Below are 17,405 nucleotides of genomic sequence, written 5' to 3' on the forward strand. Positions count from 1 at the left end.
AGAGTTTCCAATGACAGGGAGAGATTTGCCTTTAATGGAGGAAAAAACCTTTAATGGCTCTTTAAAATTTCCGTTGCAAGCGAGAATAATATCCACCCATAATGGATTTGCTCTTTTGAAGGTAATAAATAAATATTAACTTCTTTGTCCTTTAAAAAAAAAAAAAACACACACAATGCAATCACCTTTGTGGCAGATAGTATCCTTTGAAACTTCTTCTGGTGTTGAGATCTTTCATTATGACACTGTAGACTGTTTGGTCTCTGTATCATAGGAATGAATCCAAGTTTCATCCATGGTTACCAGTTGACTAACAAACTTGTTTGAATCCTGGGTAAATTTAGAAAAATCTGGGCGAGCTGCCCACCTTTCCCTCTAATGGTGTGCATTCAAATCCTTTGGTACCCATTTTGCTAAAAAAAATTTTCATGCACAATTTTTTTTTTTTTTTTTTTTTTGTGGATAAGATAATATGACATATTCAATCACAAATTATGCTTAGTGCCTTTGCTGCCTATTATCCAATCTAGCAATCTTGCAGGACCTGGGTAATAACAGACATGATTCATTGTCAAACATGATGCATGTTTGATCATTATTTGATGAAATTTAAAATGATAATGGTGTCACGTAAGCAGTCTTTTTTAACTCAAAAATTTTTTATAGTACTGGGATGAATGGCTACCTTATATATATATATATATATATATATATATATATATTCAGTTTATTGCAAAAAATAGTATATTCTACTAAAATATACACAGTACTATTGTTAAAGGGTACAAGGCAGTATACCCTTTACAGAAATTGGTTCTGCTTCTCTTTCACACCCATAACAGGGTGTGAAAAATAATATAAATTATTGTTATGAAGCATCTCAATATATACTGTGGTATTTTGTAAGTCATGGTGTAGTGTAAATGTAAAGACTTCAAATAAGAAAAATGTTCTAGGGATTAAAAATACTGGCAGAAAAAAAAAAAAAAAAAAAAAAATGCTGCATCAGAGAGATGCAGGGAATCACAGAAGCTGAATTTCAAAATGTATTAATGAATTCACAAGTTTACAGTGATTAATACATTTTGAAATTCAGCTTCTGTATGAAAAATATCTAATGGGTATTCAGAATCTAAAAGTTAAGAAACTGTATAATTGTGGTGAAGGATGTCAGTCCAGCTAATAATTACACATATCTTTACGTGGAATTCTGAGTGATAATTGCACTGAAAAATTTGTATTTACCTATGCTATTGTATAAAATTTATTTTTATTGTGTTGTCATCAAATCAATAAGCAAGCAAAGGACTGGATAATGTATCTTTATATTTGTGTATAAATGATTTATGGATCATGTATCCTTGTATTCGTGTATATAGCAGAGCAGTCCATAAATATTTAATAATGTGTAAAAAAAAAAAAAAAAAAAAACCGTTTGTTGCTTTTTGATAACTGAATCCCTTTTGATCTTACTAGCATTTAGCTGATTGAGGAGAGAGATTTTTACCTCAAACTGAAATGGAATAACAGATTGTTATTGAAAGAATAATTAAAAATTTGCTAATGTGCTTATAAATCTCATTTATAAAAATGTATAAAATTTTTACCATTATTATTGACATAATGTACTTTATAAATGAAAGAAAAACAGAATATCAGCATTAAATATTTATTGACTATATTGAAATTTTTATATATATATGAGGTGTGGTCAAAAAAGTTCAGGGACTTATTTTTATCTTGAAATTGCTATGTCATGAGTTTCATCTCGTCATGTCTTCAGTCATTTTATGTTAATGCACGAATCACCATCAGTCTGAATTAGCCCATGCTGAATAGAAGGTTTTTGTGTTTGTGTTTCATTTGCATTTTAAAATGGGTGATTTTGTTTTGAATTAGGAAAAAGTGCAAAGAAACCCACAAAGTGTTAAAAACATTTTGAAGATGCTATGAGTCATTCAAAGAAGATGTTTTTCAGTTAATATTGGCTGCTTAATATTTATGGCTTTCATGTGTTTTGTTGGAAAATTTTACCAAATTCAGTTGATTTTATATTTTAATGCAATTCGCTGTTAGTTATATTCTTCTACAGCTTGTACAGTTTATTGGCGGTGACATTGATCTTGCGCATTGCTAGTTTTTTACATAACAGGTTATTTTATACTAATTATTATAACTATCTACTGGATTTATGTTTTACAGGCTTTGTTTCTTTCTAGCATCCTCTTTTAATTTAGACTCTTAAAGGCAATTTATAATCTTTTTCCATTGTTATTATGTTATGTGTACTTTAACACTAGGATGCTATCTTTTGGGTCAGGTTAGTAGTTATGCTCCCATTGAGCTCCAGTATAATTTTTATTAATTGTTCCTTCCCTAACCTGCTTTTTACTATCTGTTTCTTATTTTGATTCTTTGCACAATATATTAGAACAATTTCAGGGATGAATGCAAGGTACTATTTTTATCCTGTTCCTATCTTTTCTTCACAACCTCTTACAACCTCAGTTTTGTCCAATCCATAGCAGATTGCCTATTATTGTATATGTATGCTATGCTATTTTATTGTGTGTGTGTGTGTGTGTGTGTGTGTGTGTGTGTGTGTGTGTGTGTGTGTGTGTGTGTGTGTGTACAGTTATTGGGCATATTATTTATTTTTTTCACACATACATATATACACAGAAAAATAATAATATGAAACAACTCAAGTTCAGAAGAGTAACTTTATGAAGAAGGCTGTCATGTGTCCTCTAGCTACTCACATCACAAACTGGTATAGATGTTGTCGGTATAGGTCACTGTAGTAGTAGAAATCAGATCTTGACTATCAGCCTTCAGTTTTTGCTATTTTCTTCCATGTTGCTGTGTCGTATTTCCTGTTAGATTTTTAGCTATAGCTGTCTATCTGTTGATCTATCTATCTCTGTGTCTGTGTTTCTTCATTTTATTTTGATTATCTGTTTATACTCCAGGACGAATACATGGTCAGAGGAGTTCACATGGTAGAGAATACAAGGAACAGCACTGTATTCAGCAGTCACGGACTTGAACCCAGGTCACTCAAGGCATACGTACTTATGCACCTGCGTGCCTGACCACTCGGCTATGATGGCCTTCCCCCACCCAATTTCTACATCTCACATTGTCTTAAATTTGCTTCACTTTTGATTTAAATATTTGTTACTTCAAGATTTTTCTTATCTCATTTGTGATATGAGCTTGCCATTGCTTTCATCTGTTACTCCCATTTATTTTTTTAAAGCTCATATTTCACATGGTTCTAACTTTTGATCAGTTTGTTTTAAATTAATATTTAAATTAGTAGTTGGGAAAAAAACCCCCTAAAACACTACCCACCTCATCCATCAATAATTTATCTAATTCTTCCTTAACTTTAGTCAAACTACACACCTCCACAACACCAAATGGAAGTTTATTGCAAATCAGTCATTATTTAGGTGAGAGCAAATCACATCTATTTTACAATCATCCTTTTTCAATTTAAAGTTGTCTTCTGTGTGTCCTCTGAGCAAGGGTTAGGATGCTGTCCACATTTAATTTATTCAGTGTATATATTCAAGACCTTAAATATTTCATTTAAGGCCCCTCCCCCACAGTTGCCAGATGCAGTCAGTAGAACTGAAGCCTTTCCTGTAAGAGCAACCTTACTAATCCTGTTAGATTTTTAAGGGTAGCCATGGAACATCGAATCAGTTTGGTGTGACAGACATTGGAGGAAACAAAAATGACAGTAGGAGTGTGTTATAGGCCTAATGACTCTGATGAATATAACAAACAACTATACAGAGAAATAAAGTGGGCTAGTAAATCCGGATGTCTTATAATGGGGGATTTTCACTTTTCAGATATTGACTGGAACTTATGGGTTGGTCACTCATAAACTAGCAAGGCCTTTGTGGATTTATTGGTTGACTGTTTTCTACAGCAACATGTTAGAGAGGTGACAAGAGAAAGTAGTACTCTTGATCTGATTATCAGCAGCAATTCTCAATGCATTAAGGATCTTCAGGTAAGAGATCCTCTATGTGGCAGTGATCACAGTGTGTTGATGTAGGGTTTACTTAAAGATATAACTACTGTCAAGGATAAAGGGAAGGGCTTTCGCTTTCATAAGGGTGATTACATTGGTCTTAGACAGTTTTTTAATTCCATACAGTGGGACCATCTGATAATGTTACCCAACAGCAAATTATAAATGGGAATCATTCATAATTTGCTGTTGCCTAGAAGCTACTAGGCTTTTCATACCAACTAAGAAATATCATTCCAGGCTTAGACCTAAATGGATGTCAGATGAAATGATGATACTTGTGGCAGAGAAGAAAAATGCATTTTATACTGGGTATACTTTAAATAAATATCTATTTGTTAAAAATGCATGGGATATATATATATATATATATAAATTATCAGGTGACAAAGAAGCCTGATAGATATAAACTGTTCTGTAATCAAGTCACAAAGGAGCTTAGGCAAGCTAAAGGCAGATTGTGAGAAGTCTGGCAAAGAATGCCAAGAAAAATAGCAAAGACTTCTTTGCTGTTTTTCTTGTGTATTAACTTATATTAACAGTAGAAGGAAGGGGTTGAATCACGCTGGTCCACTTGATGAGCCTGCTCAGGTTGCTGAAAACTGAATAGATATTTTGCATCCAAATTCACACATGAGAAGTTCTTTAGGGAGGGGACTGCCAAAAGCTTATCAAAAAGAAACAGGAAGCTAAATTTTTTTTGTGATAACTGTGAAAGTAAAGCAAAAAAAGAATATGGTGAAAGCTTAACATAAAAACAGTGCCTTGGGTAGATGGGATCTATCCAGTTATATTAAAGGGAGGCAGCAAAGGGTTACCCCCTTTATTTATATGAGAGGTTGAAAAAATTCCCTATGGGAGTAAGCACTCCACTGTGTCATCTGTTCTGACACTAGGAAGATCATGTCAGCCATCAAGGATATCTCAACAAAAGTTTGATAAGGCTGACTGGAATAGTTTTATATCAAAGAAGTCCAATAATGATGTAGTTTATGTACATTGTGGAAGTTTATGTACATCTGTGCAACAGCATTTGCAATTTCAAAAATATTTAAAAAATCACAATGCACAACAGCAAGAAGAGTAAAAAAAAAAAAAAAAAAAAGACATGGGGGTGTTATTCTGTTGATATCCCACTGTAGAAAATTTAATATCCTTTAAACATGCATGTGCCAAAGCACATTATTTGAGTTCTGAGTGAGGAATCTTAAGATTGATTTCACATCATCTGTTACCCAGTCTACTAGCTAAAAAGTAGTCTGGAATAAGTTTTTAAAAATTAAGGAGAATATATTCTCCTTGCTCTACAGTGATCTTAGAGCACAGTGTATGTACATTTGCAGATCTGACTGCTGTAGCATCATTCTTCCCAGAGTGTCTGGTCCTAAAAGAAGAAGAAAAAAAGTGAGGAACATGCATTAAACTTCTCCTCAAAGGGACTTGAACCATACAACGAGCTCTTCACTCAGGTAGAATTAAGTGCAGTGTTCTTCCTTACATGAGCAAGTGCTGTTGGGCCATCTACTAAAAAATGATAAAACATCTTCCAAACCCATAGTCATAATTATGAGAGCATCATTGGATTCAGCAGAGGTCTTTATGGACTGGAGATGTACAAATGTATCCACAATTCACAATGGGAGATTAAAAGGTGACATGAGTAATTACAGATCTGTTAGCATAACTTCTGTTCCAGGGAAGGTAATTGAGTCTCTCATAAATTTGATGAATTTGAGGTATTGCTCAAAACATCAAAGGCAGATATTGTTGGGATATCAGAGACTTGGTGTCACACAGATATAAGGAATGCAGAACTGGAATTTGGGGAGTACAACGTCTACAGAAAAGATAGACTGGATAGGAAGGGAGGAGGGGTTATGCTATTAGTTAAGAAATACATAAAATCCAAGGAAGTGAAGCCGGTGGACAGTGCAGTGTCGAGTCAGTTTGGTGTGACATAAGCATTGGGAGATCAAAATTGAGAATATGAGTGTGCTATAGGCCTAATGACTCTGATGAGTATAATAAGAAACTGTACAGGGAAATAGAGTGGGCCAGTAAATCAGAGAGTCTTATAATGGGAGATTTTAATTTCCCAAATATTGACTGGAATTTGTGGGCTGGTCACTCACACACTAGCAAGGCTTTTGTGGATTTATTGGATGATTGTTTTCTACATCAGCATGTTCGGGAGGCAACTAGAGGGAGGAATACTCTTGATTTGATTATCAGCAGTGATTCTTCATGCATTAAGAATCTGCAGATAAATGAACCACTAGGTGGCAGTGATCACAGTGTGCTGAAGTGGGATTTACTCAAAGAGGTAACTACCATTAGGGGTAAAGGGAAGGGTTATTGCTTTCGTAAAGGCGACTACGATGGACTGAGACAGTATTTAAATTCTATACAGTGGGACCAACTGATGATGTTACCAACAGTAAATGCAAAATGGGAAGCATTCAAAGAACTTATCTTGGAAGCTACTAGACTTTACATACCAACTAAGAAATATTGTTCAAGGTTTAGGCCTAAATGGATGTCAGATGAACTGATGAGGCATATGGCAGAGAAGAAACATGCATGGGATACATACAAATTAACACATGACACAGAAGCCTATGATAGATACAAGTTGATCTGTAACAAAGTTACAAAGGAGGTTACGCAGGCGAAGGCAGATTACGAGAAATCTTTGGCAAGGGATGCAAAGAAAAACAGCAAAGAGTTCTTTACTTATGTAAACTCTAGAAGGAAGGGGATGAATCAGATTGGTCCACTTGATATCGATGGGTCAACTGTTGATGATCCTGCTCAGGTAGCTAACAAACTAAATGAATATTTTGCATCGACATTCACACATGAGGAGTTATTTAGCGAGGGGAATGCCAGAGGTGTATTCAACTCTAGCAGTAAGCTAGAGAATCTTGTAATAACTGAGAGTAAAGTGGAGGAGAAATTGTTGAAGATAAACACAAGAAAGGCACCTGGGGTGGATGGGATCTATCCAGTTATATTAAAGGAGGCAGCAAAGGAAGTAAGCAAACCTTTAGCCATAATTATGAGAGCTTCCTTGGACTCAGGGGAGGTACCCATAGACTGGAGATGTGCAAATGTGACCCCAATTCACAAAGGAGGATCAAAAGCTGACACAAGCACTTATAGACCTGTGAGTTTAACTTCTGTTCCAGGAAAATTAATGGAGGCTCTAGTTAAAGAAGCACTGCAGGATCATTTAGACAAGACTTCAGTTATAGCTCGGACACAGCATGGTTTTGTTAAGGGGAAGTCTTGCCTGACCAATTTGATTGGATACTATGATGCAGTCACAAAGGAACTGGATGCAGGGAATAAATTTGATATTATATACTTGGATCTTAGGAAGGCTTTCGATACTGTTGCACATGGAAGACTGCTGCACAAATTGGAGCAGTGTAACATTGGAGGCAAATTGCTGCTGTGGGTAAAGGGGTGGCTGAGGGGGAGAAGACAGAGAGTGGTAATCAATGGACACTGCTCGTCGTGGACTAATGTTATTAGTGGAGTCCCTCAGGGCTCAGTGTTGGGTCCATTATTGTTTTCTGTATTCATAAATGATATTGATGATGGTATATCAAGCTTAATGTTGAAGTTTGCAGACGATACAAAGGTAGGCAGGGTTGTCAAGGACACTACTGACACTATGCTGCTGCAACAGGATCTGGAAAGGTTGAGCAGATGGGCTGAGAGGTGGCAAATGAAGTTTAACATTGACAAATGTAAAGTACTACACATGGGAAACAGCAACCCCAGAGCAGCGTATCAACTCTGTGGTATTACACTGACAGTGGTAGAGAATGAAAGGGACCTGGGGGTGGTTGTGCAGGCAGATATGAAGTTCTCTGAGCAGTGCAGACGGGCTGCAAGAGTAGCTCATGGTGTATTCTCAATGATATATAGGAATTTTTCTAGCAGGGATAAGGAGGTGATTATTCCCTTGTATAAGGCAATGGTCAGGCCACACCTAGAGTACTGTATACAGGCCTGGAGGCCTCATTTCAAGAAGGATGTAGAGCTGCTGGAACGAGTACAGAGAAGGGCAACAAGATTAGTGAATGGAACAAAGGGGTGCTCTTACGAAGAAAGGCTTAAGATTTGCAAATTGCAGTGTCTGGAGACTAGGCACCAGCGAGGTGATCTGATAGAGGTGTATAAAGCATTGAATGGTTTGAGCATGCTCAATGCTGATGGGATTCTTCCTCTCGCTCAGAATAATCACCTGAGAGGGCATAAATTCAAATTGAGGAAAGACAGATGTAGGATAGACGTGCGGAAATTTGCCTTTAGCCAGCGAGTGGTTGGTTGGTGGAACAGACTTCCATCCCTTGTCGTGGAAGTTGATAGCCTAAATAAGTTTAAGGCTCAGCTGGACAGGTATTTTGAACGAACAGAGGGGTGAAGTGGGAGTGGTTTTTTTTTTTTTTTTTTTTGGCTGATGCTGCATAAGCTTGCTTTCTTGCATCAAATGCCTCTACTAATGCTAATGCTAAGTAATGCAGGAACATCTAGACAGGAATGCAGTTGTACTGCAGACACATCATGGATTTAAATTTTTTTGAGGGGAAGGGAGAGGGAAGTGTACGTAATCTCCCCAAAAGTGGCTAGGCATTAACTCCTGATGAGACAGATGAAGAAATGATTTGCAGAGAATAGTTTTAAAAGAAACAATATAAATATTAATGGTGCATCCACATACAACATCAGATCTGTTGAGCCAATAACTGAGGTGAAAACTCAGACTGGCTAGCTAATTTGCTGTGGACAGATGTTTAGCTCCACCTACATTACACTGAATACACACTGACAATTGCACCATTTGTGGGAAAGTGAGATCCCCTATGCTTAGTTTTTAACTGCTCACCACAATTAAAAAGCTGTTGTATGGTGTAGCTTTACATCATGATTTTTGATCGGACCATATTTCTTTGAGGGTCTAAAATTAATGGACTACTCAAAATTAGTGTTGGGGATAATTCAGAACATGCTGGGATGTTCAGAAGTATTGGTCTACTTGAATTCAGTGAATGAGGTATTCTTGAAAGAACAGTATTCCAGCATGATGGAGTACTACCTCATTTCCATTGAACCTGACTAGTCTTCTCTCTTTCTTTTCTCATTAAGCATTCTGCTTGTTGAGTTTAGAATAGATCATCTTTTTGTCATCTTCTTGGTCTTTTTCACCTTCATTTGCATATGGGTCTCCAGTCCTATAATATTTTTGTCCACTTGTCACTATATTTTTCATGGCGCCTCCGTAGCCAGGTGGGAAGGAGCGGCAGTGAATAGCACACGCTTCTTGATTAGACCGGGGTTCGAGCCCATCACCACCAAATACGAAGGATGCGGAAAGGTCAGGGAATGACCACCGCATATCCCGGAGCAATATGGCCTTAGTTGCTAATGCTCCTAAAAAAAAAAAACCAAATAACAAATAATAATAACTATATTTTTCACTCTCCATCCTATCATAACATACAAGTTGATATAAATTAATTTTCAATATCTTCTTCATATTCAGATTCTTTACTTAAATCGTGCTGGTAAATTATCCCTTATTTCTACTGATGCTTTTAAACTTAAATAGAATTTGTGATACTCCTTTGGTATTTTCAAATCTTATCACATTTTCATTAAATCTTTAAGCTTTTCTTGAGACATACGAAGTTCCTCATTATAGGCTTTGGGAAGGTTAGGTTGCTCACTGTTGGGCCTTCCTTAACAGGTCTACTGTTAAGGAAGGCCCAACAGTGTTAAAAATTCATCTTTGTAGTTTGTTTTGTAAAACATTGTGACATACCTCTCCTGTCCTTTTTGGAATTCAAGGCAACAGACTTTTCTCTCGGAACAGCACCTTTAAAGTTGTTTGGTGAGAAAAGTAAAATCGTAAAAGTCATCGTATTGCATGATATTTACACAGAATGGTGTAGGTTTTAATCTTGCACCTCTAATTATTTTCACCTATCCCTCAGGGACATAGATGGGTACATACTGGGCTTCTCTCTCAACTTTAGAGTACATTGAATCACATCACACTCCATTTCTGAATGGCCTAGCTCAAAAAATGTGTCTCTAACAGTTTAAACTGGTGATAATTTTTAACAACTACATGAACAGTGAAGCCATAAGTGTATTCTTATTCTGACCCCCACACGAATCGGACATGATTCTGACGTAATTTGTTTATTATTAGTTTTGTCCCTAATGCATTTAAGCAAACTTGTTGCAATTACAATTAGTGCCTCTCTTTCCTTGAGATGAGACCCAAGGAAAGAGAGGCACTAATTGCAATTGTAAATGACTAATTTACATAGGTAAAAAATTTGGCCAGCATTTCCCTTTGGAGTTTTAAAAATAGCCTCAAGATCGAAATTAAATGGTAGATAAGACTGATTATTACTGGCCAAGTTTTTATTGTCTTCTCTACACTGGTAGGCTGCTTTCTTTCTTGCAATGTGCATATTAAAATCATCTATCTTATCTGTTTTTTCTTTGGGAGTCACAACTATGATAAACCAAGCATTTTTTACACTGGTCCTTCTTGGGGTGAAAGAAACTTAATTTAAACTCCCTAAACACTTGCCTAAATTTTTCAAATAATTTTTTTCAATCCCTGTTCAGTACACTGTTCATTAAACATCCTGAACATTATTGAAATGTTGAGAGTAGCATCAAGATACATTTTAGATATAGTTTTATGGCAGTAATGAAATTCTACAGCTGTGATTCTACCATGCCAAAATAACAAAAGTGCCACATTCGTGAATCTGCATGGTGAGAAGTGATTTTTTCACAATTAAATGAAAATGTACGTAACATTTTCAACCACTTGGCCTTGAAATACACATACATGTCCTTGACAGGGAGTAGTTGACGAATAAACAACCTCAAACATTTAGGTAAAAAGTGCCAAATTTGCACATTCATGGTTTTGGCGTAGTCCACGATGAGCAGTGTCCATTGATTACCACTCTCTGTCTTCTCCCCCTCAACCACCCCTTTATCCATAGCAGCAATTTGCCTCCAATGTCACACTGCTCCAATTTGTGTAGCAGTCTTCCATGTGCAACAGTATCAAAAGCCTTTCTAAGATCCAAGTATATAATATCAAAGTTATTCCCTGCATCCAGTTCTTTTCGATTATGTGTTATTATGTCTTCTCATGAATCACACGACAGTAATCTCTGTGGTTAGAGTTTTGATATTAAATGGCTTCTGCAAAGTCTCAGTTTGCATTCCTATGACTTGAGAGACTATGTTTACAAAACCCAGCCTTCAGATTTATTAGAATTGAAACATTCTTTAGAAGAGAGAGATATTTAATGCTGATCCAGAGCACTTTAATAACTCGGTGAGAAATTTTCTTTCTCAGATAACTTGAGTAATTGGAGCTGAAGTTGCCATACTATATACTTGAATTGGAACTTTGGTCATGTCATCCCAAATATTTAGCAGTTATTTTCTATTCCCCTGGTGTAATAAATAAATATCCATTTATAAAGTTAAATTATTATAGGATCTTATTTTGACATGTGCACAGTGATAAAAGTGAGGCCATTTGTGGCCATACCACTTTCATTTCTCGTCAAACCATGCAAATGTTAATATAATTATTTGGAGATTGCTGCGATATCTGTTTTTAGCAGTCCTGGGTTAGTCAGGTTTAAAACATCCATTCATGAAACTACTACTAACATTGTGCCATTTGAAATTTTTAGTGTTCTGAATTTGCTGACTATAAAAGTATTCATATTGCATAAAGAATGCATCTCCTGGTGGTTGACATGCTGAAATTTTTTCTTTGCTAATCCTCTTGCTCATGAATATTATTGTGCATAATATTCACAATTTGCATATCCCACTTAAATGACAGCTCATTCTTATTCAAGAATGATGTCATTTAAGTAGGAGTAGACAACTTTAGTTTTGGCCACCCTCCATATACATATATTCTATTTCTTTTATGTACATCTCTAGTATTTTGCTGGAGACCCTGGGCTAATCTGATAAATTTTGAAAAAAATTTGATAAATTTTTATAATTTTTAAATTGACAGTTATTTTTTAATTCATGTGCTGTAAAAAAAAAAAAAAAAAAAAAAACCCCTCTATATATATACTGTTTTAGTCCTGATGAAAAGTCGGAAACGTCTAGTGGACTTCTCTTAGACTTTGGTAATAGTCAACCTCCAATTGCAGCACCCCCATTACCACCTCAGTTTGCTTCCCACCAAGCAGAATTTGAACAACTTATTGATCTGGGAACAGTTCCGGCCACTACAGCTGAAGAAGTTGATAACATATTGAATAATGCAGATGATGTGAATTCTAATAAAATTCCAGGCAGTCCCTTTATAGCTTTTGAAGATAACGTACCTAAAAAGCAAGAAGCCTCTCTAACAGGTTAGTATAACTTATTTTTTCAAATTCTTTATTAATAGTTCCTAAGATCTGTGAAACACTGAAAACGGTTTCATGGAGATATTAAATTTTATCATTAAATAAACTTAGAGAGAGTATCTTGCTCCACTTGAATTTATTTAGAAATTGGCCAGTTCATGCTGATAGATTGATTGAGCACCACCTAATGTACCATTATAAAATTAAGATTGCATTAGTGAAAAGACAGAATACAGTGGATTCCAGATATTTGGGCTGCCGGTTATTTGGGACAAATCTCAAAGAACAGAACCTAATCAAGAAAATACCCAGGGTTTTCTTCGCTTAATTGGGATAACATGCCATTTAATTGGGGCAAGAGACTGCAGGTACATGATTAACCCTGAGGTACATGATTGTGCGAGCTGGTTATTAAATTTTCAAGAATTTTGCGAGCCGGTTGTTAATTTAACGGACACTGGCTATAAACTGTAGAGCGGTACTCACTTAAATCCACAATGGCTAGCAGCATTTGGGTGATAACATGGTGACACAGAAAATTCAGTCTGAGTGTGCTTATTTCGGCACCCTCTTTCTTCCTTTCCCCTTCCCCCTTACTTATGTGGCAGCCTGTGTAAACATCCAGTTAATTTTACCCGGTCTACTTCTTAAGGCAATGACATTCCCATGCTCGACGTGTGTCGAAGATTTCACGTTTCTAGAATTGTCATGAACTGGATAGTGATTACCCAAAGAAGTGTCTCAGGCAAATTTAAGTGGATGTTTGGTGATACAGTACTGTAATGGAATTTGTTTATACTTTGGGGAGGGGATTGTAATTCTCACAAAGGGAGAAGCTGGTGCATAGTTTCCAAAGAGTTGTTAAAAATTTACCAGCACACCACTGCCCAAGCCCTTCTAGTTGTCGCACGTGAATGACTTATCACTCTTGCTTTGCCTTCTCAGAGCTTAACAGTCGCTAATTAGCATCAGTTGTGTGCACTTGTGTTATATCATTCATACCGAACCAATGCCAAATCAGGAAGTGTAGAGATTTTTCAGTGCTGTGATTTTTGATAAATTTTTTTAAAAATTTATTTTATTTAATTTTTTAATTTTAATTTTATAAAATTTCGGACCCTTAACAAGATGCCATGTAAAGATTTGTCACTAGCCGAAAAAATTGCCTTACTGGACCAAATAAAAGGCCATCTGCCCAATATCAGTCATCGTCGTTTGGCGGAGTACCGAAATCTACAATTGCACTCTTGATACACCAGCAAGATTAACTGCGAGAAGAATGGACACTCAGTGGAAAACAGGGAGCGTCCGAGAAACGTCAAGGTAAGGATACTGACGTTGAAGATGCCCTAAATCAGTGGCTCTTCATTGTAACTGAATGAGGAGTGTGTGTGTCAGTGGTACAATGTTGAAAAAGAAGTCAGAGGAGCTAGATAAGAAGCTGGGTCATGATGATTTTAAAGCAACAGATGGTTGGTGGTCTCAGTGGAAATGTAGGCATGAAAATCCAAGAAACTATTTGTCTTACTTCAGAAATTTTGTGCAGATGATACCACAGCACTGATGAAACGCCCATTTTATAGTGCCACGCCAAATGGTTCTCTGTGCTACAGTTGAACTGTTGCACTGTCGGGTTCAAAGAAAGCAATGGATTGCACAACTGCGTTATGTTGTTAAAATATGTCAGGAACTGATAAAAAGAAGCTGTTGGTTATTGGGAAAAAAAAAGCTAAGCCTTGATGCTTTAAGGGGCTAAGAATCGACAGAGTACTATACTAATAAGAATGCATGGATGACTTCCGAAATTTAAAAAAAAAAATGGTTAAAGAGGTGGGATGTGGAATTATAGCTGAAATTAAGAAAAGTTCTTCTGATTCTTGACAATTGTGCAGCACACCCTAAGTGTTCAGAGTGTTTGAAAAACATCAAGCTGGAATTTCTGCCTGCCAACACAACATCTGTGGTGTAGGCAATGGATATGGGAATCATAAAAAATTTGAAGGAGTTGTTCTGTGGAAAGTTAGTGAACTACATCCTAGAAGCAACTGAAGAAAATCTACTGACATCTTCCACAGCCAAGTAAGTGATCGCAAAGGTTCCTTCTCTAGGTGGTACAGTTTGTTATCGACTTAGAACTGTTTTTCTCACAGTGGTTTTAAGCTTTCAGGCTTGGAGGTGCCAGAAACAGCCAAAATTGAATATGAAGCTGTTTCAGAACTGAAAAAAAGTTGGGAACTATGAAGAATTTGAAGGTATTAATAATAACATTTAATGTTACAACAAAAATGAAGATTGTGAGGATGCAATCATTGAAAGCATTCTGTCAAAACACCAAGACGTGGAAAGTGATGGTGACACATCTTAACCTGAATGAGTGACTGACTACACAGGATGCCAGGAAATTCATTGAAGGGTTACAACAGTACTTCATGCAGGAAGGCAACAAAGGCAGTCCATTATCTGCACTAATGTCTGCTGATTTTGTTCACCCACAGTCAATCAAACGAACATGGCAGGGTATACACTGGATAAATTTATCCATCGATGATAGTTAGGAACTAAAAGTTGGAGGCCAAGTATGCGTATGTTTGTTATATTAATTAAATTTTTAAATATCAAATTTTTTTTTTCCCTAATTTGTTGTGTATTTTGCTTTAATAGGATTAAATAGAAGCACTTTAAGGACAACATACATATCCTCTGACAGTTCATTAATGATGTTGATATTGACGATGAGCGAAAACGGAAAGTTCTGCATGAAGAATATTTAAATGTTAAATATTTAGCTCTAATTTAGTCTGAAATTTATTTGAATAAATAATTTGTTGCTCAGTTAAATGGTAGTTTGTCTTTTTTTATATCTTTATAACTATTTACATGAAACGTTGTTGCTTTGTTAACTATTTGCATAATTGGGGCGGCTGCTTAATTGAGCCAAAGTGCACTAGTCTTGATTTGTCTCAAATAACTGAAATCCACTGTATTACCCACAGTTTTAAATCTGATTGGCTTTACTGTGGCTCTGTATCATTTTTTTTTTTTTTTTTTTGTATCCTGGTTAAAGATCTGAATAATTTCAGAACTTAACCCCTTTGCATGCAAGTTCCTGGATGCATATGAGCTATTGGTAGTAAGTTTCTTTGGGGAATTTTAAAATTTTGTAAAATGAGCAATTTTTATATAAATGCTTTTAAATATTCACTTGTGCTTATTTTAGCTTGACTCTGTCCAGCACTGAAGGGAAATTATTGTCAAAAATCAAATCAGAATTTTAAAAATAAATCTTGATAAAATTGTGGTGGGCGGCTTCATTGTTACTTTCTTGATGTAGCAATATCCTCCCAGCTCTTTATATATGGCTTGTTTCAATTTCATCCAATTCTAACTCAATAATATAGAGAATTTCAGATTTTGTTAGCCGAAATTGGACAGTTGAAGCTAACGTCTATTTTGAACTGTATCTACAATTACTTGGAAACTGAGATTAGATATGGCAGCAGCTACTTGAATATTTCTAGACAGTTCATGCATAAATAAATGAAAACATTATTTGAAACGATCTTAAACACACACGCACGCATACTCTAGACCACATTCATGGTGTGTATGTGTTCCACAGAGGCCACCCACAGCAAATGTGTATACACAGATACATATTTGCAAAACGGTAAGGGTTGAAATGTTAGGAATGATTTTTTAAGTATAAACTAAAATGCAGAAATGTTCTTTAAAAAAAAAAAATAGTTTTATAGTAATAGTATTTGCCATATAGTGCAAGGAAGCCACACAAAAAAAAAAAAAAAAAAAAAAAAAAAAACACCACATAAAAAAATTATGGGCTTCCTTCCTTATGTAGATAACTATCCAGTTGACTTTGGAATATATTCAAACTGCCAGCCTTAACAATCTGTGAAGACATCTTGCTCCAACAATCAACTTACTGGCTAATTGAGAACTTCTTACAATCTAGTCTAAGCATCTTCCCCAGTCATTTGGATTTATAGTCCCTAGTTCTGAAATTCTTTATAACAGTGAAAATTCCACCTTCATTCATTTTGCTAACCCCTCTCAGGGCCTTATAAACCTCAATCAGGTCACTTCTGAGTTGCCTGGTTACCAAGCTCTGTAACCCACATAATCAGTCTTTCCTTGTATGGTTGCCCTTTTTCCAATTTCACCATAGAAGTTCTTTTCAATGTCTTGTTTTCATTTGAGGTCTCCATACTTGAACACAGTATTCCAAATGTGGTCTTACAATAACTTTATACAGTGGAATTGTGACCTCTCAATCTCTATAGAATAATGTTCGATAAATCGTTGATAGGACCCTATGGGCTTTCCTGGCTGCCTGTTTACACTACCCAGAAAACTTCATATCTGCTTGTATCATAATTCCTAGATCACTTTCTTCCTCTAGTGTTTTTAATTCAAGTCATTCCAAAGGAGTGCTGCTTGTCACTGATCATTAACAATTCAAAAAATTTTTAATAACTTAGTCAAAGTTTTATTTTAATTCAGAGGTCTTCAATCTGTGGCCTACAGGTTGCATTTGTGGCATAGTTTCATTTTTACATGTGCATTTATTTTTTACCGTGCACAGTAATGTTTTCAAGTCCCTCTTAATTACACATTCTCTATAAGGAGGTAACATTTCACAACAATTGGGTTGATCTTATTCATGTATGTATATTATATGTACCTGAATACCATAATATAATAATCTTTGGCAGATATAAGCTAGCCTGTAATCAAGTCACAAAGGAGATTAGGCAAGCAAAGGCAGATTATGAGAAATTTTTGGCAAAGGACGCTAAGAAAAACAGCAGGAACATCTTTACTTATATAAACTCTAGAAGGAAGGGGATGAATCAGATTGGTTCACTTGATATCGATGGTTCAACTGTTGATGATCCTGCTCAGAT

At 35.9% G+C, this 17,405-nt stretch overlaps 1 protein-coding gene across 6 annotated transcripts in view; it reads left to right on the forward strand.

The window, feature by feature from the left end:
• Positions 1-17,405, forward strand: part of LOC150081387 (uncharacterized) — a 325,542-nt gene that overhangs the window by 295,989 nt on the left and 12,148 nt on the right. For all 6 annotated transcript variants that reach the window (XM_090379754.1, XM_090379758.1, XM_090379759.1 and 3 more), the window contains one exon: positions 12,212-12,486. In XM_090379754.1, coding sequence (XP_090235880.1) covers positions 12,212-12,486 — 275 coding nt within the window. The remainder of the gene's footprint in view (positions 1-12,211; positions 12,487-17,405) is intronic.

The sequence above is a fragment of the Mastigoproctus giganteus genome, chromosome 8, assembly GCF_048544385.1.
Source record: "Mastigoproctus giganteus isolate SK-2022 chromosome 8, ASM4854438v1, whole genome shotgun sequence".
Classification (NCBI taxonomy): Eukaryota; Metazoa; Arthropoda; class Arachnida; order Uropygi; family Thelyphonidae; genus Mastigoproctus; species Mastigoproctus giganteus.